This window comes from Suncus etruscus, chromosome 5 (genome assembly GCF_024139225.1).
Source record: "Suncus etruscus isolate mSunEtr1 chromosome 5, mSunEtr1.pri.cur, whole genome shotgun sequence".
In the NCBI taxonomy this organism is placed as follows: domain Eukaryota; kingdom Metazoa; phylum Chordata; class Mammalia; order Eulipotyphla; family Soricidae; genus Suncus; species Suncus etruscus.
In genome coordinates, this window is record NC_064852.1 from 93646125 (window position 1) to 93672606 (window position 26482).

Genomic DNA, 26482 nt, shown 5'->3' on the forward strand with positions numbered 1-26482 from the left:
AGGTCAGAGGGCAGCAGCCTTGTCTCTGACAGGCACACATACATAGAAATCACATCTAGCTGAAGACTGCATGTACACTGAGCATTTCATATGCAAGGAGAAGGGTAAGGGCTTGTCCAAGTTGACTCAGACCAGGTTGCCAAGAGAGGTTATATTCAAACAGCCTTGAGATGAACAGGATCTGGTAGTTGGAAAAAAAAATGGAAAGACAGGTCATAGAGATATGAGCTTGCAACTTTCTGAGTACCCAGTCTAGTGGCAGCACAGAGCTAGGTCTAAAAAAGCTGGGGAAAAGCACTGAAAGATAGAACTTGTGAAGATTTTTAGATGGCCATTGCTAATTCATGAGACAGTCAGGTCATCAATGCAGTGAAATCATATGCTTAGCTATTGGATTTGACTCACTGCATGAAAAAAAAAATAGTGCCTTCTCATTGAAAAGTATTGAATCATATATAACCCTTTCAAAAGATAACTAAAAAAAGTATTTGGAAATTTTATATTTATCCCTTTGTTTTAGTCCTGTGTAAACAGGGATGCAATATTTTATTTAGATTTTGAATACATCAGTTAAACATAGTATTCTTTGTAACCCTTACATTAAATCTTCTATTACATTTCAGTAAACTACTTCAATAATTCTTTACCGTTAATTATTTGCTCGGATTATTTGATTGTTATATATATGCTATGAACTTAAGAAAAAAAATTTCCCACTAGCTACCCATATCTGGGATTATCTCCTCAATGCAATTCCCAGAAATTTTATACTTCAGGTCACAAATTATGGTTCTTGGTACAAAAACAAAATTATGAAGTTGACACTGAAGACTATAAGGATGAGATAATTCTTTTGGATACATTATTAGAAATAAGGTCTATCTCTGACATCTTGTAATAGAAAGTGGTTTCTGTATTAAAACTAATAAATATTAATGAAGAACAAATTAATTACTTAAGACAAAACTTTCCAATAGGAAAATATCAAGACATTTTCCTAGCATTTAAATGCCTGTTTGTAAAATGCCTTAAGCCATTATTTTAATAGCACAGTTAGTCCCAGTTGGGAAAGGTAAAATAATTACCAGGAAAAAAAAATTCTTTTTCCTATACTTTGAATTTAAAATCATGCACTCAATTGACTTTCATACAGTCTTCTGCATGGAGGTGCATTTGTGTATATATATTGGAAATTTAAATAATTATTTTTGCCTCAAAACCAATAGTTCAAGATAAAGCAAACATAATAAAACTACAATTTGGATACCAATACAGGATAATAACATTCTAATAAATATTTTGATGACTTTTATCAGTACCCTTAAAGTAGAGCAAATTTGTCATCTGAATGATGTGATTCAAAACTCCTGGAGTAATAAAATACCTTAATTTTAATTTTAAAGTCTTTCTAAAAGCATGTTTAAAAATTAAAAAATGTAAAGGCACATAATATCAAATATAAAAATAAAGCAAAAAATTGCACATTGTATAAGATACCAAATTGATTCATATCTGGCTCAAACACCAGGCTCCTTAATCAATGTTCATGAGTATAGATAGTACACTTCAATCAAGTGGAGATAGGATGGTTTTAATTAACTATGCAAACTGGTTTTTAAAAGCCAAAGAAATAGAGTAGTAGAATATATTCTATTTTTCAAATTTGAGTGTCCTCATATTTATCTTCTTTCACATTTCTGTACTTTTCTAAGTTTCTAGAGTGTGCTGAAAAAGAAAAAGCCTTAAATTTAAGGCCTTTCTATTACTAGAGACATAATATGCTGATGGAAGCTTAAGCATACTTCAGAAACCTGGCTTTTCTACCTCAGGTCATCTCTCTTTTTTTTAAATTCAGAGTAATTTAAAAGGCTTTAGAAATACTTGAAACATTTGCAAGTACAATGAGGAGAAATCAAGTGTTACTGTGTTCTTTTATTGACTAGACAGTTAAAATGCCAACATAATTTGGGCGGGGGTGGGGGCAAGATGAGGATTAGAGCTCATGCTTAGGATAGACTTTCACAATATCTCTTTTGCAAAGGAGAAATGTTAGACTACATCTCACAAAGCTTCAGCAGCCTGCTGAGGTTACTTATTACAAGGCTTGCTGACTAACAAGCTGTCTTCAGGTGTACCGAGCTTTTTATTCACATTTATTTAAGAGGAGGCACCGGATTCTAGGAGATGGGGTTCTGGAGCCCAAGAATAGAAGCAGTGTGGAAGGGCAGGCACATTTTGGTGCTAGTATAACCTAAAATAGGACCTCTGAGTGCCCAACCAAACTCATCAGAGGCCTCTACCACTTGCCTACCTGTATGCCCCGTTACCTTGCTAACACAAGAGCAAATACACAAGTCTGTTTTGTGCAGCTGGGAGCAACATTCTATCTTTAAAAGAGAATTTCAAAGACAGAATTCAGTAAATAAATGTACTATCCTTTCTGCCTAAAAGAAATTTTGAGCACTCAAATATGTAACTTTTTTTTTTTTTACACATTAGGGTTCCTCATAGAACACAGGTGAGAGTCCTAGATATTAAGAGGCAGGAAGAAAGGGGAGGGGGTAGCTGTGACATTCATGCTTTGGCCAGAAGTGAGGGACACATGTTGTGTGATTTAACTTTTGCATTAAATAATCTGATTTCTAAGCTGTGCAATGCAAGTATTCTGCAAGCCCACAAACACCATCAATAATGTCTCTTTCACCAGTTAATAACATCGCTGCAGTTTTTTAATTTAGTTATTTTGATAACTCTCCTTCTCTGTCATTTGGACCTTACATCTCAGAATGATTTTGCTATCTTTTTAAGAAAAGATGGGATTCTTTATAAAGACAAAGAGCAGAGAACACCCTGAAACTATCTGGTTCATATAAAATCTGTTACTGGAAAGAAAAACAAATACACAGTGGGGTGAAGTATAAGAAAATAAAAATGGTATTTCTCTTGAAATTTGAGTTTTGGAAAGGACAAAGGGAAACTATTCCGGTCTTATCTGCTTAGGGTGTTTCCAGTATCTCAGGGCTAGAAAAGCAGTCCAATGGGCTGAGTACATGTTATGCATGCAGGAAACCAGGTTCAATTTCTGGACTTACATGGTTCCCTGAGCATCCCACAAACTACCTCCAAGTATTGAACCAGAGTAGTCAAAGTGCACTGTCAGATGTGGCCCAAAATAAAGCAAAGAGGATTCCAGAAAGAAACAGAAAAGGGAAATAGAAAGCCTGTCTAGAGTACAGGTGGGGGCGGGGACGGGAGGAGGGATATTTGGGACATTGGTGGTGGGAATGTTGCACTGGTGATGGGGGGGTTCTCCTCTTGTATGACTGAAACCCAACCACAATCATGTTTGTAACCAAGGTGTTTAAATAAAATTTAAAAAAAAAGAAACAGAAAAGTAATGTTGTGGATAGTTTATTCCAGACTTAGACAAGATTAAGAACATTATTATATTAATAATATTAATTATTATTTATCATTATTTATTACTATGTGTTAAATGCTTTTAATTCATATAAAAGTGGTCTTATTAAATGAATAATTCTTTGATGAAGATAATCTTATTGTTAACATTTCACAGATAAGAAATTCAAGACTGGGGCCGGAGAGATAGCATGGAGGTAAGGCGTTTGCCTTTCATGCAGAAGGTCATCGGTTCGAATTCTAGCGTCCCATATGGTCCCCCGAATCTGCCAGGAGCAATTTCTGAGCATGGAGCCACCCTGAGCACTGCCAGGTGAGACCCAAAAGCCAAAAGAAAAAAGAAAAAGAAATTCAAGACTATGGAAAACCAAATACAGGGTAGCGTGGATATTGGATGACAGCTTTGGAATATGCACCTTCCCTTCTTTCTAGAGAAAATGTCCCTCCCCATCTCTCCTGAGAAGAGTAATTTTTTAAAAGAGCCAGTAGGATCATTCTATTTTCTATTAAAAAAAATCTTCAGTGGCACCTCCTGGAGAAATCTAAACTTCTCAATACTGTTTAAAGGATCTTCAGGCCCTAACACCTTGCCCCAACTACAGAATGTTTCCCAGTCCCTCAAATATGCCAAAGTCTTTTGTTTGGGGAGGTTTTTCCAGTCTGTTTCCTCTGTCTATAATATTTGTGCCCTTTCTTTTTTCTGACTTCTTTAACCTTCAACACCCAGCAAAGTGGATTCAGTGTTGGAATGATGTATGTGAGAAACTATCATTAACTGTAATGTAAATCAGACTCTTAAAAAACAAACAAATTAATCAAAATGTTCTAGGCCCTCTGTTATATGCTACCAGAGCTGCAATATCCAATATGGTAGCCATATCTGACTATGAACATTTAGAACTTGAAAGGTGGTTAATCTTAATTGAGATTAAGTGTAAATTCATATTGACATGTGAAGACTAAGTACCTGGGGGGAAAAGTAATATAAAATATGTTGGTACTAATGTTTTATATTGGTGACATGTTTAAAAAACATTTAAATATACTGGATTAGTTAAAATATAGTAAATAAACTTCATGTTTTAAAAGGACATAACATTAATTTGATGATAAGTTCTTAGATACAATAGAAAATGCATGGTCCATAAATGAAAATGCTGGTGTTGAATTTTTCTGAAATTAAAAACTGTTCATTAAAGAACACAGCTTCAGTTTTTCTTAATGAGGCAAGAAAAGTTTTTATTGAAGTTTATGAAGTTTCTTGTTTATTCATAAGAAAAATATGGGCTTCTCCAGAGTGACAATAAGCAGGCCAAGAACCAGATAAGCGAGTGAGATACATTTCAAGGGAGAATAAGAGCTTAAAGAACAAGCCATCAAAAAACACTGTTAAAAGGGGGAAAATATATGCATTTGATTGGGAGAAAATACCTTAAAAACCTCACATTTGACAAAGGATTTATATTTGGAATGAACAAAATGGCTTAAAACATGATAACAGCCCAATTTAAAAATGCAAAAGGTCTTAGGTGCATAAACAAAGAAAATAGATAAATAAAAAATAGCTTATGAAAAAACTTTTGATGCCATTTATCAAAAAGTAAGTGGCCATCAAAACAAAAATGTGATGTTCTTCATACTTTTAAGAATGGCTAACATGTGCAGTTGGATACAAACCTCTGGTCTTAAAGAACAAAGTAACTCACATCCCTTGAGTGGGTAGAAGTGTAAAGTAGTATAGCTACTTTGGAAGAGAGCATGGTAGTTTCTTATAAAGCTAAACACAGTTTTACCATATAATCCAGAAACTGTCTTCCAAATATGTATCCAAACGCTCTGAAAACTTATGTACAAAATGTCTGCTCACAAATGTCTGTAAGAGTTTTAATAAGTGCCCTAAATGTCCTTCAATAAGAGAATGATTAGGTGATGGAACAATACAATGGCATACTGTTCAGTGTTAAAATTAATTAACTGTGCAACCATGCAAAAATCATTAAATTTTCTATATGAATCATGTAGTGAAGAAGCTGGTTTTAAAAGATAAAATAAAAATAGAAGCCAGAGCAATAGAACAGTGGCAGGACTTTTGCTTTGCACACAGCCAGCCTGGGACGGACCCAGGTTGGATTCTTGGCATCCCATATGGTCCCTTGAGCCTACCGGGAGTGATTTTTTTTAAAGCAGAGTCAGAAATAACCCCTGAATGCTGCTGGTTGTGGCCCCCAAGACAAAACAAACAAAAAAGATTAAATATTGTATCATGCCATATAGAAGATACTTTAAGGGGCTAGAAAGGTAGTATAGTTGGGAAAGGCACTTGAGGTCAACCCACATTCAATTGCTGGCATTCCATATGGTCCCCTGACCACTGCCATGAGTAATTCCTGAGTGCAAAGCAGGAAACAACTGCTAAGCAATGCTATGTGTAGCCTAAACCTTTCCCCGATAAAAGCTAGACACTCTAAAAGGTAAAATTATATAGAGTATATAAATAATGTGGTGTCCAGAGTTTTGAATCTGGAGGAGAGATGAACAAGCAAACTTTTTTTTAGAAGAGTGAAACTATTCTATATAATACTATAAAGGTAGATAAAGGATATTACATTTTTGTCAAAACCTGTGGACCTTAACAGCATAAGAAGTGAAAGTTAATAATTGCAGATTAAAAGTATCAGTTAGAGGGGCCAGAGAGATAGCATGGAGGTAAGGCATTTGCTTTGCATGCAGAAGGATGGTGGTTTGAATCCTAGCATCCCATATGGTCCCCCGAGCCTGCCAGGAGTGATTTCTGAGTGTAGAGCCAGGAGTAACCCCTGAGCATTGCCGGGTGTGACCCAAAAACCAAAAACCAAAAAAACAAACAAACAAAAAAAAAACAACAAAAAATCAGTTAGAAGAGTGAGAAATCCAGGACTAAATGCAAACTGAGACATAAGAATATGACTGTCTAACCAATAAATATTATAACTTCTTGGTTATGGACTTCACTGAAGGGGGCTAGCAAAGATACTGAACTCAGTAACTTTAGAAATGAGTGGAGTTCCTAAAACTAAAGGCAAAACACCATATGTCAGCACTCTAATTTAGTTGACAGTTTGTTTATACAAGGATATAAGTTTACTATAATGATGTAATCTGAAATCCTTCTCCCTAAGTTATATACACATACATTGAATTTACATGATTAAGTAAGTGGGTAGCAAGTATGAGTCAAATTTAGTTATTGGAAGGTCACACATCAGCAAGGAAAGAAGGCTAAAATGAGCCATATGGTTCTGGATTAGAGTTAGAGAAATCAGATGCACTTGTTCTTAACTAATAGTTTAATATAACTCAGAGAGGTATATGTGCAGATCTTGACAAATGTATGTTTATGCATGATTAGTATAGTCACACACATTCCCATGCTGTTGGTCTGAAAGGACTTAGAAACAATAACATCTCAGTATCAATAAGCACACCAACTACTGAAATACTGACTTTAAACATCATCCTTGAATAAAAGAAACCAAAAATCCTTAGAAAAATGACTTGCTAAAACTGGGTCCAGGAAAATACAGGTATCTAGCAGTTTGAAAAATAAATTAAGAGTTCTAAATCACAAAGCAAGACACTTTGATTAGAGTATGTCAAACACAAGAGCAGTGGCCAAACCTGGGGTCATGTAAGTAAAACCAGAAATAAATAATAGAAACATTTGAGCACACATCGAAGTATCAAATAAATGTCCACGAGTTCTTTCTGATCATAAGTAAATGACTAAGTGAATAAATAAGTTATGAAGAAGAAACAGATGTCCAATGCAGAATTCCAAATAAGTGACTTTTTCTTTTGAATCAAGAAAGTGGAGCATAATTTCCTACTAAGGGGGACTTCCTTCCGCACAATTCAGTATGAAGAGGAAGGGTGGAGAAGAGTGACTTTACAATGGGAAAGTGTAGTAAATGCTATCTTAACCAGGTAATCAAAGTTAACTTCAAAAAGTCAGACTAATGGGTATTTTTGATATGATGTCATGAACACAGTTGGTTTCTATTGTCTCTGCCATCTCCCTAAGTCTATAATGAGTCTATTCTTGAAGAATGTCAGAAATCTTAAAGAAACGTCCTCCAAAACAAATTTGTTAATTAAGAACAAAGAAACTAGGGCCTGAGCAATAGCACAGCGGTAGGCTGATTCAGGATAACCTGGTTCAATCCCCATAGCCCCAGATGGTTCCCAAACCAGGAGTGATTTCTGATCATATAGCCAGGAGTAACCCCTGAGCATCACTGGGTGTGACCCCAAAACCAATAAAATAAATAAATAACTCCCTCCAAAATAAATAAATAAAAAGAACAAAGAAATCCTGAAAAAATTCTCTGTGCTTAAAGGAGGCCAAGCTTACATGACCATAAAGTGTAAATTTAGGGGCTGGAGAAATAGCATGGAGGTAAGGCATTTGCCTTGCATGCAGATGGATGGTGGTTCGAATCCTGACATCCCATATGGTCCCCCAAGCCCACCAGGAGCGATTTCTGAGCATAGAGCCAGGAGTAACCCCTGAGTGCTGCCGGGTATGATTCTCCCCGCCAAAAGTGTAAATTTAATATTGAATAAAATAATGAAGGGGAAAAACAAAAGCAGTCTAAATAAGCACTGGATTTTAATGACAGTGTAGCAATATTGGCTCAATACAAAAAGATTTAAAAAATTGTTAAATCGTCATTCACTATGCAGTCAAAATATCTTTTAGTGAGGCAGGTAGAATAAAGACATCTCAGATAAATAAGCATTTAGGAGAATTTGGAGTCAACATATTTATGCTATAAGAATTGCTAAAGAGGGGATGGTGAAGTGGAGCTAGAGGTAAGGTGTCTGCCTTGCAAGCGCTAGCCAAGGAAGGACAGCGGTTCGATCCCCCTGAGTCCCATATGGTCCCCCCCTAGCCAGGGGCGATTTCTGAGCACTTAGCCAGGAGTAACCCCTGAGCATCAAATGGGTGTGGTCCCAAAAACAAAACAAAACAAACAAACAAAAAAGAATTGCTAAAGGGGCTGGAGAAGTAGTACATTGGGTTGGGCATATCTTTCAAGCACCTGACCCATTCAATCCCTGGCACCACATATGATGCCCTGATGCCCAGTAGGTGTGATCTCTGAGTGCTTCCAGTTGTGGTGCAAACAAATAAATAAACAGACAAAATAATCTCTAAAGGAAATTCTTCAGATAAGAGAAAAATGACAGTAAAAGAAAATTTAAGACATCAGAAAAGAGCGAACAATAGTAGGACAGCCAAAAATTATTCTAAAACTGGCAAAGAAAGGGTATAAAATCTAACTTTGGAAAGATATGAACAGTTTAAAAATAAATTATAAAAGATGAATGTAGTTGAGTCAATATTAAATAAAAATGAAGTTCTTTGTTTTATTTTATTTTTTGGTTTTTGGGCCACACCCAGCGGCACTCAGAAATCACTTGGGCAGGCTTGGAGGACCATATGAGATGTTGGGGATTGAACCCAGGTTGGTAGCATGCAAGGCAAGTATCATTCCTGCTGTGCTATTGCTCTGGCCGCCAAAATTAAGTTCTTAAAAACTCCACTGAAAAGAGTAGCACATTAAACTACACACAGTATAAACTATTTTTCTCTATGCATATTTTTACTGTGTTAAACATAAAAACATACAGGACACTGAGTGGTGGCTTTTATTGGAGGGTTTAAAAATACTTTGATGTTTTCAACTATTCAAATGAGCACTGTTACATTTATGATCAGGAAATAATAATTATTTTAAGATGCACTGTCTTGCTAAACTTCATTTTAGACTCTTGGCATAAACATTTCCTTTTTTCATAATATAAATTTCAAAGATATGTCTGAATGTAATTTGGTCCCAGAAACTGTAAAACCTTAAAATTAAATGAATTAAAAAAAATAAAGAATTTCTGCAACATTCTAGGACAAATAGCATTGTTTGTGTCATCTGCTGGTTCTCAACTCACATCTTAGCAGCTCAAAAGACTTAACAAGATCAAATCTTGTTAATTTCCACATCATACATGTTAAGAAGAAAGAGAAAAAAAGAAATTATGATTCTGATTGAATGGCATTTCTAAGGCACAATGCTCTTTGCAATCAAAGCTATTGCAAAATGTGATGTCAACATTATTCTCATAAGTGCTTCTGTCCTATTTTTTCATAAACAAGGGATAAGACTACCCCCAAATGAGATATTGATTGCATTATGATGTTATCTGAGTGCTCCAGAGGAAGGGAGCTGATTTTTTCAGAAGTCAGCTGAATGCGCCTCACGGGGGAGGAAGAATGAACAGCTAGTTTCCAGATTTCCTTTCTTTGGCCACAAACCTCCCCATCTTCAAAGCCCAGCCCACAGTAATGTCTCATCCCCAGGCCTACCACATCGGTTGAAGGGATCATGTGACCCACCTACATTAGCTCCTGTTTTTCCTCCAAGGTTTTCTGCTGGCAGAGAACTAGGAATGTTGGTGACAATATCTCCAAAGCTTGGGGAGAAAGTATTAGATCCCTGGGTTCTAAACAGTCAAATGCCAGTCTTACAACTTCTCTCCCAGAGGTGCTTAATAGAAGTTTCTGTCAACACAAACTTGCATTGCCTGGAGTTATACAGTATTTAATCATTTTTTCTCAAACAGAGGAAAAAGCCTGGGCTATGAACAAGGACATATTATTTTCTCAGAAATCCTTTAGGTTCAAGTGACAATGGCTCTTAGGATAGAAGTATGTTGGCACATTATTCTCTCTCTCTCTCTCTCTCTCTCTCTCTCTCTCTCTCTCTCTCTCTCTCTCTCTCTCTCTCTCTCCCCCCTACCCACTTAGCAACCTCTCTCATCCATGAGTTTGTTAGTGCTATAAAATCAAGAATAGTTTGACTCTTCTGATCTCTAGAGCCAAAATATTTAATGCATGACACATAGTAGGCACTTAAGTATTAGTTGATTTTAAAAGATTAAACAAAAAAAATGCTCATTTCTACTCCTGTTACAGAATTGCTTCACTCCTTTAAATGTTATTAATTGGAAAATTGTGGCTAGGCTGAAAAAGTTAATTTATTTAGGGAAAAAAAGAGGATTATTAACCCATTTAATAATATAAGAAACTATAAATAGAATGATTAAACCAATTAAGAAAACAAATTGTTTCAAGCAGGCGAGAGTCATTTAAAATTGGCGATTCATATAGAAATAATTTGTGGGCTAAGTTACAAATAACATCCCTCTACCTATTCATTAAATTAGGTCCCTGAGGATATCTATTAAGGAACACTTTGTTAGCTTGATTCATTTATCATTTGTACTTGAAATTTTCTGTGAACCAACCGTTCATTAATGCAAGGTGAAACCCACAGTTATATGCAGTTTTTTGACAAACATAAATTCTCATAAAATCTATAAGATATAATAAGAGTCTGTGAAACAAACCTAAGAGAGTTCTGGCTGATTTTTGTCACTTATTTTTTTTTTTTTTACTTTCCTTCAGACATACTCTAATCTTATTTATGCCCCAGGCAGTGAGACTTAATACAAATATCCAACATACAATCTAATGGTCTAATCTAATGTTTATCATCATTAATTACTGGCTTGACAGTAGGAGAGTATAAAAATCTAATCATAATTCATTCCTGGAGACTGTCTAGTAGCAGGATTGCCAAAGTAAATCTCCAATCTGACTGTATCTTCAACCTTCTTTTCTTAGTTGCTGGCAGCCGTGTCCTTCCACGTGGATAAGAAATCCCTCTAGAGGTGACACTGGCCATTTACTGAGAAAACACATCTTTTCTCTTTTCATGAAAGACTGCACAAATGTCACAGGGTTCAGAGGACTTAGTAACAGTGTTACTGTTTTTTATTGAGTCACTGTTAGTTTATAATATTATATCTGAGTCTATCTTCTCTTCTTGCACTTCCCAAGTTCTAGTACTACTAAAATTTATCTCCCTCTACCTCTTCCTCCTTTTCTCCTCACTCCTTTCGTCTGGAACCATTTTATTCTTACAATCTATGAGTTATTTTTGTTGTTTTTCATTAGCTTGCTTTACTTATTTATATTACACCTCCAGGGTAACCATCTGGCTCTTGCCTTCCTCAATAATTCAAAAAGAAAAAAAAAAAGGAAAGGCATTGCCATTTTAAAATAACTTCCACTTCTGTCTACATTTTTATGTGAAAGAGCTTCCTACTCAATGTCACCAATGTCCTTTTGATTATATATCATGAATTCATTTCTAAAGAGCTTTCAGGCTGTTTAGTACTGCATTTCCAATACTAAGTTATATAGTTGACAACAAAAACAATTAGAAAAATACTTTGTTTGGGTAATTATATATTAATATATATATGTTGCTGCAAAGTATTTTGCTTAACCCAGAAGAAAAATTTGTTGCAGAGTATGATCACATAAAAATGCAAACAAGTATTTAAATTTATAAGCTAAATATTTATTTATTTTTGACACATGTCAGGAAAAGAGGCATATCAAAAAGGCACTTCCAGTCCTAGAAATACATTAGAACATGAAGGTGCCACAATTACTGAGGAGTTCACTTTGGGGCAGTTAGAATGAAGAAGAAATTTTATCTGCTTAAAACATTTTTATGTTTGGGATTTTGCTGTTATAGCTAAATACATACATATTATTGACCAGTACATTGACATAATTAAAAATTATTCTGGTCTGGAAAAATATATTACACTATAATGAAATTCTTTGGAGAAAACAGAATAGTAACTTGATTAAAAGGGAGAAAAATAAATAACACTGCCAGCTGTTAAAGAACAACTTGTTCCATTATTTTGAAAATGGTAAGATTTTTTTTTAAATTTTTTTTAAAATTTTTTTAAAAAAGTTAAGACTTCCCCGGCCTCCAGGTGGCAGCCAAGGCGGCCAGACAAGGTGTGTGTGTGTGTGGGGGGGGGGGGGGTCCCTCCTGGATGGGGCCAAGCTTCCCCCCGCCCTTCCCCCTGCACTAGGGTGGGAAGGGCACAGGGTGGAGGGCGGGCAGATCCTGGCTTCCGGCTCTCTATTGATCCTTTCTTGATCTGGAGGCTAGCTCTAGCCGGTTTGGGGAGACCCCATGTAGAAGGCCTTCTCCCTAACTTGGGTGCGCTGGGAGCCTTGATAGGCCCCCAGCCGTCCCCACTTCTGCCCCCAGCCTTCAGGCCTTCCCTGGGTTCCAGCCAGAAATGGTGGGTCCTAACTTGGGGTGTGCTGAGATTTGCTCGGTTGCACTAAGTTTGTCACTGTCAATTTCTGACCAGTCTACATGTGGAAAACTGCGTGGGGGCTATTGCCCCCACGTGCACTGCATGTATTAAGAGTATTCTCTATTCTTATGTTTTGCGTATCCAGAATGTCCATTTTGTATTCTGCCCTTTCCCACACCCCTACAAAGCTCATTTTTACTCCTTAACTCTCTCACCCCCACCCCCAAACATCACTAATCCACATTACTCTTTTTAACTTCAGTACTGCACAATCCTAATCACAGACCAAAGCCATGCTTTGTGTGTAACAACCCCCAACTATTTCAAAAGACATAAAATGGACACGCATTTCTTTTGAATATTTTATGTGTTTTTTCTCTGACAGCTCTAAGTCTTACTAAATATTCTCTTATACAGTGACGATTCTAACCACTTTTTATCTTCTCTTTGTGAGCTGTTCAACAAGGAATTTTGGTGAAAGAGTCCCCCAGTTTAATGCTGCTGATTGAACCATGTCATGGGGATTGTTGAACTTGTTCTTATGGCCCCCATATGCGCCAACAACGCCACGTGGCATTGTTCCTTTTTTGCATAGGTATATTAAAATGGGAAAATACTATACATACAAATAAGATCTTATCTAATAGAGATTGGAACACACACTTGCAAAGGGACCTTACACCCTGAACATTGACAAAACGACCTGGCTCAGGCCTCAGAAGAATGGGCATCCTCCATTCACCCCTGAACCAGGGAAGCCATCCACGAAACATCCAAGTTTGTCTATAACATCACCTGGAAGCAATCCTCTACCACAGAAGACCCTACCACTGCTCAGACATTGACCTACTCAAAAGAGACTTCCCTTAACATTGAGAAGACTTAACAACAACAATGGCCTGCTTACAGGACAGGGCTCTCTGCATTGCCCTTTAATTGTGAGGTGAAACTAGAGGATGCTCCACATCCTGACTTCAATGTAGGATAATGCAGATTCCAGGATCTTTAATACAGAAACATGATACCAACAACAGAGACTATGTGAAAAATAAAAGTGTGTTGGTACTACAATGTCTTGGATTGGATGATCTAGCTTGCCTGGAGCCTAGAGTTGGTCTTATGCCAGGAAACTTCAGAGGTCGGGTCTCTTTGTATTTAGGCCAAGGTTATTCCTTTCCATGCCCCTCATATTTTGGTGGGCCTATGCAAACAACAATTGCCACTGTAACACCGTTTTTACTGTGCTCTTTTGACTCTAATCCTTAAAAAAAAAACACTTAAACTTTTGAGGTTAACTTAAACTAATATGCATGTACATGGAAATGTTAAAAAATACTATACCTCTAATGTCTAAGGAGTTACATAAGTTTTATGGCTTTAGATTGGCCTTGTCTGCTGCTAAGAAATATTATAATGTATTACAATCTGGGGACTTGAGGGACAAAGTAATTGTACATGGATTCTGTTTTATTTATCTTAATGTTCTTTGGCTGAAAGTTCAAAGTTAAGATATCAGCAAGGGGACTTCTTCTGAGAATTATGTGATTGTCCTTCCACTGTAACTTTACCTTGTCCTCTTTCTTTGCATCTTTGTTCTCATAATTAAAAATAAAAAAATTAAAAAAAAAAGTTGACTTTTCCTGATTTACAGGATTACAACTTAACTGACTAAGCAAATCTTAGTGCCATGTGCATGCTCTGTTGTGTAGGAAAGCCGAGGAAGGCCTCTTGGGGCAGTCAACAGTCTGGCATGAGATGCTATTTGAACTCTGCACTACCAGGGGTTCCCTAGGGCCCACCACAGTGGTGCCTCAGGCCACTAGGGCTGCACTAGAGTGAAATGAGGTGAGCTGCATACAAGACACACACCTTAACCCCTGCAGTCTCTATCTGGAATGGCACCAGCTGACTTAGAAAAAAAAATAACATTAATTGTTAATTAACTGTTAATCTTTCCACTTTCATCCAAACATTCTGCTTCCGGTAACAAGAATTTCAATAGAAAAGTTATGCATGCAGAAAACAGGAGGACGGCCACTAGAGGGAGCCCAAGTGTTTTTTTTCTGAAAACATTAGAAAAGAACAAAAAAGGAAGAAAACATACAATACAAAGTTAGGGGAATGTTAGAAGGGGTAAAGCAAAGAAGCAGTAGGAATAGGAAAGGGTGGGGAGGTGAAGAGGAAGAAAGGAGGGATCATTACCTGTTCTTGTGCTAGTGATTTAAATGACTAACTTGTCATTTAAGGAGACACTTGGTACAAATTCCTTTACTAAGCATAATTACCTAAGTATGCAGCGATGCTTTGTCACGCTTCAGAGGAGAATTATTAGTCAAACATAGTATTTTTAAGAGCTCACATACCCTACAACTAGAAGATCCAGGATGGACTGCGGTGATAGTATCCATGATCCTCTGCTGGACCCCCAACAAGCAAGGCATCTCCTCTAGCTTATCTTCTTCCTGCTCTTACCCTCCATCCAGCTCCATCCTAGTCCAGTCAACACTGGGTGTGGTTTCCTCACTTTGTTTGGAATTCTGAGATCAAATTACAGCACTGAGAGAGCCCTTGCCATGCAAGACTCCAGAGGCTTTTGATCCCTCGGGCTGAGCCAAAATATCTGAACATTAAAATGAATGACTTTCTATTTGTTACCCTATGTCTTCCCAGAACTCCAAAGGTGATCAAGTCCAAATTGGATGCAGGAGAGTCTCTATCAGGCCAGCCCCAGCCCTCAGGTACTTTAGCTAATCTTAGGGATGTGCCCAGATTGCAACAACGTCCCAGGGCGCAAATTACAGATCAGGGTTTGATTTTGTTTAGATTAAGCTCCAGGGAGACTTAACATGCTTTATATTTGTAAGCAGTGCCCAGTTTTGGATTGTCCCTGGTATTTTATCTAATTTCTCTCTCTCTCAATTCCAGTTATGGGATAAGAGAGGGGGCCACCATTTTCTCAGTGAGAACACTGAAACTCACAGAGGTGAGTGATTTGCTCATTGTCCCTGGCTACTAAGTATGAAGGGTAGACTCATGACATGCTCCAGGGACTAAGCCTATATGAAGAATGAGTACTGAATAGTCATCCAAATGTCCTTTGAAAAACAGTCATACCACTGTCCTTAGAAAAAGAAAATTATGGCCTTCTTTTCCCTCAAGCGAGTAAAGAGTATAAAGAATAACATATAATAACATAACATAGATAACACATGGAGAATAATAAGACATAACATGACCTAATGATGTCCAGTCATTTCCTGGTTGTTTTTCTGAACTTCATCAAGTCTGGGATTTTTATCATGGATAAAAACAATTTACACAAACATCAAATTCCACAAGGATTCAGGACCTTTGCTCAAGATCACTAGACTTCATATGTTTAGGGTTTTTTTTTTTATTTTGTTTTGGGGGCTACACCTGGCAGTACTTAGTATTTATTCTTGGCCTCTGCACTCAAGGATTACTCCTACCTGGAATTAGAGAACCAAATATGATGCCAGGAATCATACTTTGGTCAGCTGCATGCAGACCAACTGCCCTACCCACTGTATCATAACTCCAGTCCTGCACATGGCTCTTGATACCCTAAAAATGGAATCAGAGATATTCTAAGGAAACTTAGCCAAGATCGAGCCTTGTAGGGGAAGGGCTATCGTGCATTCATTCTACAAAAAACAGAATAAAATTGAAAAGTATCCTGATGGACAGAGGGAAAAAATGGGCAAAATTTGGCAGAGTAATTGACTCCTTCCTGAGTGATGTGGAGAAATGTAGAAAGGCCAGTCCTGGGAACAGGAAATCCTGACTGAATGTTCTAGCAGAAATTGAGCTAATGATGGAATGACTAGTGGGCTTCGAGGATATCAGAAAATATGATATTGGGAGGTACAAATGCAGGGAAAATAGGACAAATTATCTGTCAACATTCAAAAACTGATCAAAGTTTAGAAGAGAAGAATTGTGGTTTTGTTGGAACTCTGAAATGTCTGGAGCTAGGGTGCTAGATTTTTGAAACTTTAAAAGGAATCCTAGAAAACCTGTGATCAAAACAAAGATCTTGATTTGAGGTCTTATTACATGAGTCACAAAAGACAAAAGACAAGCTCTGGTTCTCTGTGGCTCTGTTCCTGCAGTGTCCTCTTTCCTTCCATCACCATCTGGGAACACCTGGCTTCAATCAAGAATGCAGGTTATTTCTCCTTTGTAATTTCTCCTGTCCTGAGCTCCCTTTTTTCCCCCACCCCCCACAGAAACGTGTGTGTCTTCTGAAAGCACCTACTAGTTACCTGCAGAGGGTGACAGGAAAACCCAATGCAGGAACTGTGATGGGGATCAGAGGAGAAAGAATGATCCCTAATTCAACCACCTTCACATGGCTAGGGTTTGACAGGCCTGTAGCTCAAGACTAAAAAGCTTTTGAGTTCAGAATCTCATCCATTCTCTTGTGCCATCAACTATACTTGGAGGTTTTAGTTTGTCCCATCTGTAGGGTACCACTACATGCACAAAAAAGCCTTGTATTTTAGTGATTCTCAGAACCTCTCCCTGGGTCCAGGATCAATCTATGCAGCCCACTTAAAACGAAGGTTTTCCAACAAACAGCCTGTGCTACTGGTGTTTCAGAGGTATTCTTCGAAGGAAAGTAGAAAACACAAAACTAAGTTGAGGGAAAGAGAATTTAAACATTTTCAAATACCGATATAAAGATTTTGAACCATCGTCAGACAATATTATCAAAGATGATTTGACAATTTATTTGTTATGAAAATAATGAAGACTGAAAGTAACTGAATATATATTTATATAGACATACATTTATATGTGTATTCATGTGTATTTAGCCATATGTACATCATCTATCTTCAATGTGACTTTCCTTAAAAATAAACAGAATGACTAAATATCTTAATAACTGTGGGTCTGAGAGAGCCTTTCCACATAGAATTGTTATTAGAACAGAATCTAAATCCTAAATGACATGTAATCACAAGATTACTTCATCCAATCTGAGTACACTACAATTTTTTCTCCCAAACCTAAAGACATATTTGCAAATAATTGGGTTTCAATTTCTGAAAACAAGGACAATAACAATTCAAATGCAGCACACCTAAATGATTCTATGTATTTTTATTTTCATAGCCATACGAGATAATCTGCAAGCAGCTCAGAGTTACTGATGATCAACGTAATTGCCTGCAGTATGGGATAAAGCATTTCTGAAAGCAGCGTTACATTCTCCTTAAATCTGGAATCAGCAACACAGGATATTACTATCAACGTGATATTGTTTCCTTGCCCCTGCCACCACTGAGTATTTTGCACCAACACAGAATACTATCACTTCAAGACCATGCTAGTTTTTAAAGTGAGAATTAGAAGAACCTACTGGCTAGAGAGATGGGGGAATCGATTATCTCACTTTATTATGATTTGGAACTATTAAGCTCTGTATCTTGGTTCTCTGTGATACCTTACTGACACCAAATTCTAGTTATAGAAAAATGAAGAAAAGCCATTCTAAACTGAATATGGGTTATTACTTGCTATTAGCTCTACAAGGCCATAAAATAAAAATTTTCATTTCAAAAAAGAATTGCTTGAAAATGTAGAGAAGCCAAAATAACAACATTGAATCACAAAACATAAGCACAACATTGTAAAATGCACCTTAATTGTATTAATGAGACACTATTGAATACACACCAATATGTACTTTGTCAGCCAGCAAATATACAAAAGCAGATTGTGGGAACACTGCAGAGAGTGAGCAGAGGCAAAACAACCCCAGGTTTGCAGGACAACAGCAGGACCAGGCTTTGAGAGTTCTGCCTGCATCTGCTACTTGCTCGTTAAATGAAGGGCAAGTGCCCATCATCTTAAAACATCAATCAACACCCATTGACTCCTGGCAGAAGCTGATGAGAGAAAAGGAGGCAAGAAACTCTCAGAGTACAGGAATGGACGGAATTAAAAAAAAAAAAAAAAGCAGCAAGAGAGCCAGCAAGGGCATTCCACCACCCCACCCCCACCCCCCTGTCAAATGAGTAACTCACAAACACAAAAACAAACATTTCTTCCAAAACTTGAGAGCTGAAGTTGTCCTTGGCACCTTCGGCATTAAGTCCCTGGTGTTTTCCAGACAGTGAGGCAGAGGAAGTGCTGGCTCCCGAGTTACCCCGAGGGAGGTCAGCCAGAGGAGCCAGTATTTACACACCACACAGCACGCAGCAAGGCTGCATCTAATCTTCACTTAGAAGATAGGCAATTTGTCCTTCACAATTGCAAGGGGGAAAGCTCAGGGTTTTCTGTCTTTAGCCTTCGGTTGGTTTATTGTCCTATAGAGCTCAGTGCCCTCAGCCTCTCTGTGGCTTTGAGTGAGGACAGTATTGGCTTCTTACACCATTCCCCTTCTGGAATGGAGCCCAGCTGCCAGGGGTCACCCTGTGAACTTTGACCAAGATAGTCTTGAAAGTTCTAGATGTAGCTAGTTTTAATTTCTATTAATTTAATTGAGTTTCAGTCATAGAATGTTGCAATACCCATTCATCCTTTCACCAGTATACACTTGCTGTCACCAATGACCCAGTTATCTACCGCCTCTACACTTCACCCACATGCAAGACAAATGCCCTACCCACTCTTCTATTGTTCCAGCCCCTCTGTTTTGTTTTAATCTAAATATATTTGAAAACCCTGCTTTAAAAACCTAGCTACACCCAGGTCTAGATGTAGGTAGGTTTTAAAGTAGAATTAAAAAGATAACGACTGGGCCTGGAGAGATAGCACAGCGGTGTTTGCCTTGCAAGCAGCCGATCCAGGACCAAAGGTGGTTGGTTCGAATTCCGGTGTCCCATATGGTCCCCCATGCCTGCCAGGAGCTATTTCTGAGCAGACAGCCAGGAGTAACCCCTGAGCAACGCCGGGTGTGGCCCAAAAAACAAACAAACAAACAAAAGATAACAACTACAAAAAAACTTGTAATGTTTAACAATGTTTAACTCAATGTTAAACATTGGTTTGAATTCAGTGGGTTTTCTAAAGCCAGTTTTAAAAGATTTGGTAGGATTTTATAAGGAAGCTAGCACTGAGGGCATTCAGAATCATCTCCAGATTTTGAGTTTGTATAAGGAAGTACACTTTGCTTTATAAAAAAAAAAAGTCTCAAAACCATAGCCAGTCTGTCAGACTTGAATAAGATGTTATTTCATAGGTGGGATTTATCCTAATTTTTTTCTTTAACCTTAAAAAAATTTTAAAGAGTACCTATTGAAATGCTATTATTTCTCCTAAAAATTCCTAAATTTCCTGACTTAGTAGAATTCTATTACCTCATCATTAATGAGAATTCCAGAAACTTTGTTAATCATTTCCTTGCCATCTGCTATTTAAAACATCAGGTTTGGGTGAGGGGAGGAGGGTCAGTGATAGTACAAGTATAAGTGCTTGCCTTGTTTTCCACTGACCCTGGCTTAAACTCCTAGCACTACCAAAGAGCACTTCTAAGCAGAGAGCTTGGACAGATCCTGAGCACCACCAGGTGTGGCCCAAAATCCAAAAAGAAAAAGAATGTCATGTCTTTGGCAAGAATGTAGCTCAGAGATAAAAGGGCTAGGGTTAGGATCAGTGTTAGGGTTAGATGAGTTAGGGTTAGAACAAGACCTATGAACAAAAACCCAATAACAAAAGTACTAAAAAAATACCTCCAAAACGGATGTCATTATAAATAATTTTCAAAATTATTTTTCATATAAATGATGCATGATTTTTCTAAAAGCATAAAACATCTACTTCAAGTAATTCATTAAAACAAAATTTTTTGTTGTTGTTTTGGGGCCACACCTGGCAGCACTCAGGGGTCATTCCTAGCAGTGCTGAGGGGACCATATGGGATGGTGGGGATAGAACCCGGGTTCACCATGTGCAAAGCAAATGTCCTCCCTGATGTGATACCACTCTGGCCCTAAAATAATTTTTGTTTTGAATTTGTGTGTGGGGGGGAGGTGGAGCTGCACCCAGTGGTGCTCAGGATTTACTTACAGTTCAGCAATCAGAGATCACTTCAGGTACCAAATGTTGTACGTGGATCAAACAGAGTTGGCTGCATGCAAAGAAAGTACTTTATCTACTCTACTATCTCTCTGGCCCTGTCATCTTTTTGAAATGAGACTACAAAATAGTCTTACCATTTTACAAAAAAATGTTCTATTTGATAATATTGGCCCTCTGGTGCTTGGGACATTTTTGAGCTCTAAATTGATAGCATTTTATACTATTAATTATCCTTCCATATTTAATAAGAAGTTTGCTAATCACACAATCAGTACTATAGCTATAAAGTCAAAAAAAGAGAAGGCTTCCAATGAACCTTTTGAAAACAAGAAGTTCATAAAAAATAAATACAATTATTTGGTAATATCTTTATGAGTATTTTATGAGTATTTTCCATACTGAGAAAAAAGAGTATAACATTTGCAAAGTACTAAACCCCAGAGCAGTTGCTTCTCAAGTGAACAGAACATAATAGCCAACCACAATCTATGTAAGAAGCAAAAAATTTACATCAGCTCCTTTCTTCATAGGACAAGTTTTATATTTAATCATAAAGTATTCTGATACTTATCAATTTGAACTGTGTTAAACATGGTTGGTCAGTTCTATCATGTATTGACAATGAAAAAAAAACGGACTTCCATAGGTCTGAAAAAAAATTTTTTTGTTTTGTTTTTGGATCACACCCAGCAGAAGTGCTCAGGGATTATTCTTGGCTCTTCCCCTGGTGAGGAAGCTCTGGGCCCCTTTTATAGTTTTGCTTTGACTAATATGTGCATTATTTGTTGGGAAGTACTTTGGGACACCCATGTCCAACATCATGACAGGCTATGCTTTGCTGATTTAGACTTAGGCCCTCATTTATTAAACTTATATAAATGGGGGTTCAGAAATCGCTCCTGGCTGGCTTGGGGGACCATATGGGATTCCGGGATTTGAATTACCATCTGTCCTGGGTCTGCTGTGTGCAAGACAAATGCCCTACCACTGTGCTATCTCTCCAGCCCCAGAGAAAAGAATTTCTTAGGGCTGGGTTTGCAGCTGAAACGGCTGAAGTGCATGTGGTACATGTGAGATTCCAGAGTTTGGTCCTCACAACCACATGGTTTCCTCCAATCACCACAAGGTATGTCTCCTCTCTCAAAATTTTTGTTTTTAAAGCCAGAAATAATCACAACCCTATCAAAATAACCTACTTGCTTTATTGACTCAGTGGTTGTTTTTCTGGTAATTTTACTAACTGCTTTAGAGATTGAAGAATTGTGTCATTGGATGTACATGGAGTCTATCATGCTGAGTGAAATCAGTCAGAGGGAGAGAGAGAGAGAGACGCAAAACTCATCTATGGGTTTTAATAAAAATAAAAGTCATTTTTGCAACAATCCTTAGAGACAATGAGAGGAGGGCTGGAACTTTCAGCTCACTTTATGAAGCTCACCACAAAGAGTGATGAGTGCAGTTATAGAAATAACTACACTGAGAACTACCATAATCATGTGAATGAATGAGGGAACTGGAAAGCCTGTCTAGAGTACAGGTGGGGGTGGGATGGGATGGAGTGAGATTTGGGACATTGGTGGTGGGAATGTTGCACTGGTGAAGGGGGGTGCTCTTTACATGACTGAAACCTAATCACAATCATATTTGTAATCAAGATGTTTAAATAAAGGAAAAAAAAGAAAAGAAAAAGAATTGTGTCATCTAAAATTAAATTATGTCCCTATCAATAACAGTCAATTGTCAAACAAAATAATCCAGCAAATTAACCACCAGTCCATTTGTTTCTATAAAAGTGCAATTTATGAAGAAAATTCCCTCTATGCAAAGTAAGTCTGGGTCTGGAGATAAGATATAGTTGACAAGGCAGCTAAAAACACCACTTACTGATGTCTGCATATTTGATTAAAAGTTAAACATGGTGATTAACAAAATCAAGAGTAGGAGCTAAAAGAGAAGATATTCTTCCACAGAGAATCTGTTTGGACACTGAAACAATAATAGTCTATGTTCTTTTATTTCAGTCCCCAGCCATATTATTGCTATTTAGAAACATAAAAGAAATATAATATTGCCGAGTATGTAGTTAAAGAAGGTAAAAGATAAAAGAAGTCATCATAGTACAATTCTCATAAAAGAAAACTTTCAATTAACACCACTTTAAGGCTCTGAGCTCCCTTTTATCTTTCTAGGGTTGTAAGTCTCCTCTTGAATGTCTTTCATCTCATTTGCTTTCCTTTTCCAAAAGCAGTGGAGAGCTTTCCTACCAGCACCAGGCGATGCTATGTCCATGTTCTTTGCTGAGAGAAGGAAAAAGAGGATTGATCTTTCTATTGGCCCAAGTCTATGATACAGAATGGCCCAAACCAATATAAATATGCAGTCACTATGGACTAAAACTGGGAAGAAGACAGGTGGGCCAGCCACCAGAACCTCCTAGGCAACATGCTACTAATTGCTTATGATACCTAACTTGCTGCAAACTTCAAATTCTGACTTTGTCCAAAAGTGAAGCTACCTAATGACAGCTGTTGTACTCTTCCCAGAACACAGTGTCTATCATCCTGCTGTGGAGGTACCCAACACAAAGGTCACTGGGTGCCTAAGATCCACAGATCTTCCTTTTGAAGCAGGAACATGTTTCCACCTCCTAGGGCTAAGCTATTTTGTGTGTCTCTCCACATTCCTTAGAGTCCCCTGGTGAGGAAGCTCCGGGCCCCTTTTATAGTTTTGCTTTGTTGGGAAGTGCTTTGGGACACCTGTGTTCAACATCATGGCAAGATATGCTTTGCTGATTTAGACTGAGGCCTGAATTTATTAAACTTACATAAAAGGGTGTTATGAAATTGGGGATCATGAAAAATGCCTTCAATTATTTTGTAATTTATTATCAGTAAATGCTTTATTTGTATGCCTTTTGAATTTACCTTTTAAATTTTTACTCAGTTGTGTAAAAATTTTCTTGAACCAAAAACAGATCACAAGAGGGAAAAGTTTATGTAGTGTTGCTTTTGGGCAGCTTCTTCATGAGCTTGATTCATTAGAGTTTTATGCAACACCCAAAAGATTGTGGGGTTTGTTCACTTATTTATTTATTTATTTATTTATTTATTTATTTATTTATTTATTTATTTATTTATTTATTAAAGCAAAAGAACAATGGAAAAGTTCATTGAAGAAAGGCATTTTAAAGATGAACCATAAAAGGCAAAGGGACAGCTACTTTAAAAAGGGTAGGGCATTTTTCAAAGAGAAAAAAATAGTTAGAAAGTGCTACAAGGCTTGAAAAAATAATAATTACAATAATAGTCATAACATTTACTGAACCCTGTTGTTCTAATCTCTGTGCTTGGCACAGATGAGCTCATTCAATATTCATAATGGCCTTTTAGGGGCACCATGACAAACATCCATATTTTAAAGATGAGGTTGGGCTCTTTAAAGATGACAAGTAATTCTTTTAGGCCCTACTGCTAGGAACTGAAATACTCTAATGATCCCAGGAAGCAAAATTTTGCTGGAACATTTGAAATGACTCTATGAGTTCTTCAACCAAACCAACAGTGATACAGCCATGTGCCACAATTTCCAAACGGACCTTTAAAGCCAACAATAAAAGGATGATTTAGAGGCTGGAGCAATAGCACAGCGGGTAGGGTATTTGCCTTGCATGCAGTTGACCCGGGTTTGAACCTATATGAATCCTATATGGTCCAGTAAGCTTGCCAGGGGTAATTTTTGAGTGCAGAGCCAGCCATAACCCCTGAGCACCACCAGGTGTGGCCCCAAAACCAAAAACAACAACAACAAAAAAAATAGAGGACGATTTAAAGAAAGCCTCTGAACAGGAACACAGACATAATCTGAATGTAAGTAAAAGGATGATTGTGTCCACAGACAAAGGAATAGAAACAGAGAAGGGAGGATCAGCTATCCTGTGATGTTGTCACTTGGGCAGATCAGGGAATCCAATGACAACGCAATTCATCATTAGAAAACCACCAAGCACCTCCTAAACTGTCATTGAAAAGCCACTAAGCACCTTTCATGTTGTTGAAAGTTAGACTCTAGTTAGTCTGCTTAATCTCATTATCTCATTAATCACTATTTAATTAATCATTAATATCATTATTAACCCTTTATGTTGTTGTTGAAAGTTAGATTCCAGTTACTCTAATATCATTACTTTGATTTTCATGGAAAGATGAGGCTCCTATACAGTGGGCTTCACAACTGTTTCTTGGAGAACATTTTTTTCTGAAAGTTTCTACTCTTTGTAGTAGAACAATTAATTGTTTGATTTCTTCAAAGAGAAATACTGGCTTTAACAAACGTGGGTATGATTAAGTATATTCATAAACTACCTGAATTTCTTACCAAGGAAAACCAACTCATTTTCTATATGTTGTTATTCTAGTGATTTGTTTTACTGTCACATATGAAAAAAAAAGAAAAAAGAAGTCACTGGCTTCAAGAACATTTCTCCAGAGTGATTACTATCAAGGACATCTGACCATGTCAGAGCAATCAACTTTCTACCCTGTATATTTCAAAGTGACTCACCAAAGATGCCAGAATAAGATTAGAAAAATATTTATGGTTCTGTTGAATGTGTGGAAAACAAATCTTTGCTGTTAGGTCATCATGATTATTTTTTACATTATGACAATTTTTAGAAGTTAGGCAGAGAGATAGCTACTCACATTCTCCTTGTCAGGAATCCCTACAAGAAGAAAAAGAGAAAAATATTATAAATTTTAGGATCTAATCAGTAAATTGGATCTAAAATACTTTGTTAAACCAAGCCATGTGAAATTCTAGTATCTTTAACTTGTATTTCCATAAAAATATACATAATCCTTTTAGAAAAATACAAAATATATACTATTATTTTGGCTGACATGGCAAGTGTGGGCATACTAGAATGCCATATCTTAAGCAAGTTTAATGCACCTTTTCCACCCCACCATAAATGCCCAGTGAACTTATACTCAGGATACAAAAGCAGACATGATATTATTGTGATGATTATTGGTGGCACTGGAGCTCAAATAAGTTTATTTATGTAAAGCATCTCTCCCAGCCCTCACAGGACATTACGTGTGTTTAATGTGTTTCTATGTGTGTGTATGTATCTTACATTGAATCACAGGGATAGTTGGAGATGGTTTGCAATGTGAAAATACAGTCTGCATAAATTCTAAGCAAATAGGGAAATTCTGAGCTTAATAAGAGGACATCTAGGATTTACAACATTGGAACTAAAATAAGAGAATGTCATCCTCCATTGGATGAAGAAGGGATAAGAGTGATAGAAGCTATTCAGGAAATCCCTAATTGAGTCAATCAAACTGGGCTAAGATATATACAAACACAAAGCTCAAGCAGAAAGAAGCAGGGAAAAGGAAATCTGTCCTCTCAAATAGCAAGTAGTCATGGAGATGTTTTTTAAAATTTCCAGATTTGTCAGAAAGAGCACTCTGATATATTTCTGTTAGGTCTAATGAATTGCATCATCATCTTTCTGTTTTCACATCCATCTACTCATTCATTTACATTTCTATCCATCTGCCCCTTCCTTTCTCCTTACTTCCTTTCATCTCTCTCCTCCTCCCTCCATCCATTCATTTCTGTATGCCCCTCACCAACCAGCAAACTAGCCAAATGCCAGCCAGTTATTCAACAATTATTTAAAAGGACTGGAGTTGGTTGTATGAGGAAATACAGGGTATGAAGAATTGTTTAACAAAATAAATATATTTGAACAAATCACTGTATCTTA

At 37.2% G+C, this 26482-nt stretch overlaps 1 protein-coding gene across 2 annotated transcripts in view; it reads right to left on the reverse strand.

The window, feature by feature from the left end:
* The window catches only part of RAPGEF4 (Rap guanine nucleotide exchange factor 4), a 344824-nt gene that overhangs the window by 125652 nt on the left and 192690 nt on the right, over positions 1–26482 (reverse strand). For both annotated transcript variants that reach the window (XM_049773530.1, XM_049773531.1), the window contains exon 6: positions 25404–25423. In XM_049773530.1, coding sequence (XP_049629487.1) covers positions 25404–25423 — 20 coding nt within the window. The remainder of the gene's footprint in view (positions 1–25403; positions 25424–26482) is intronic.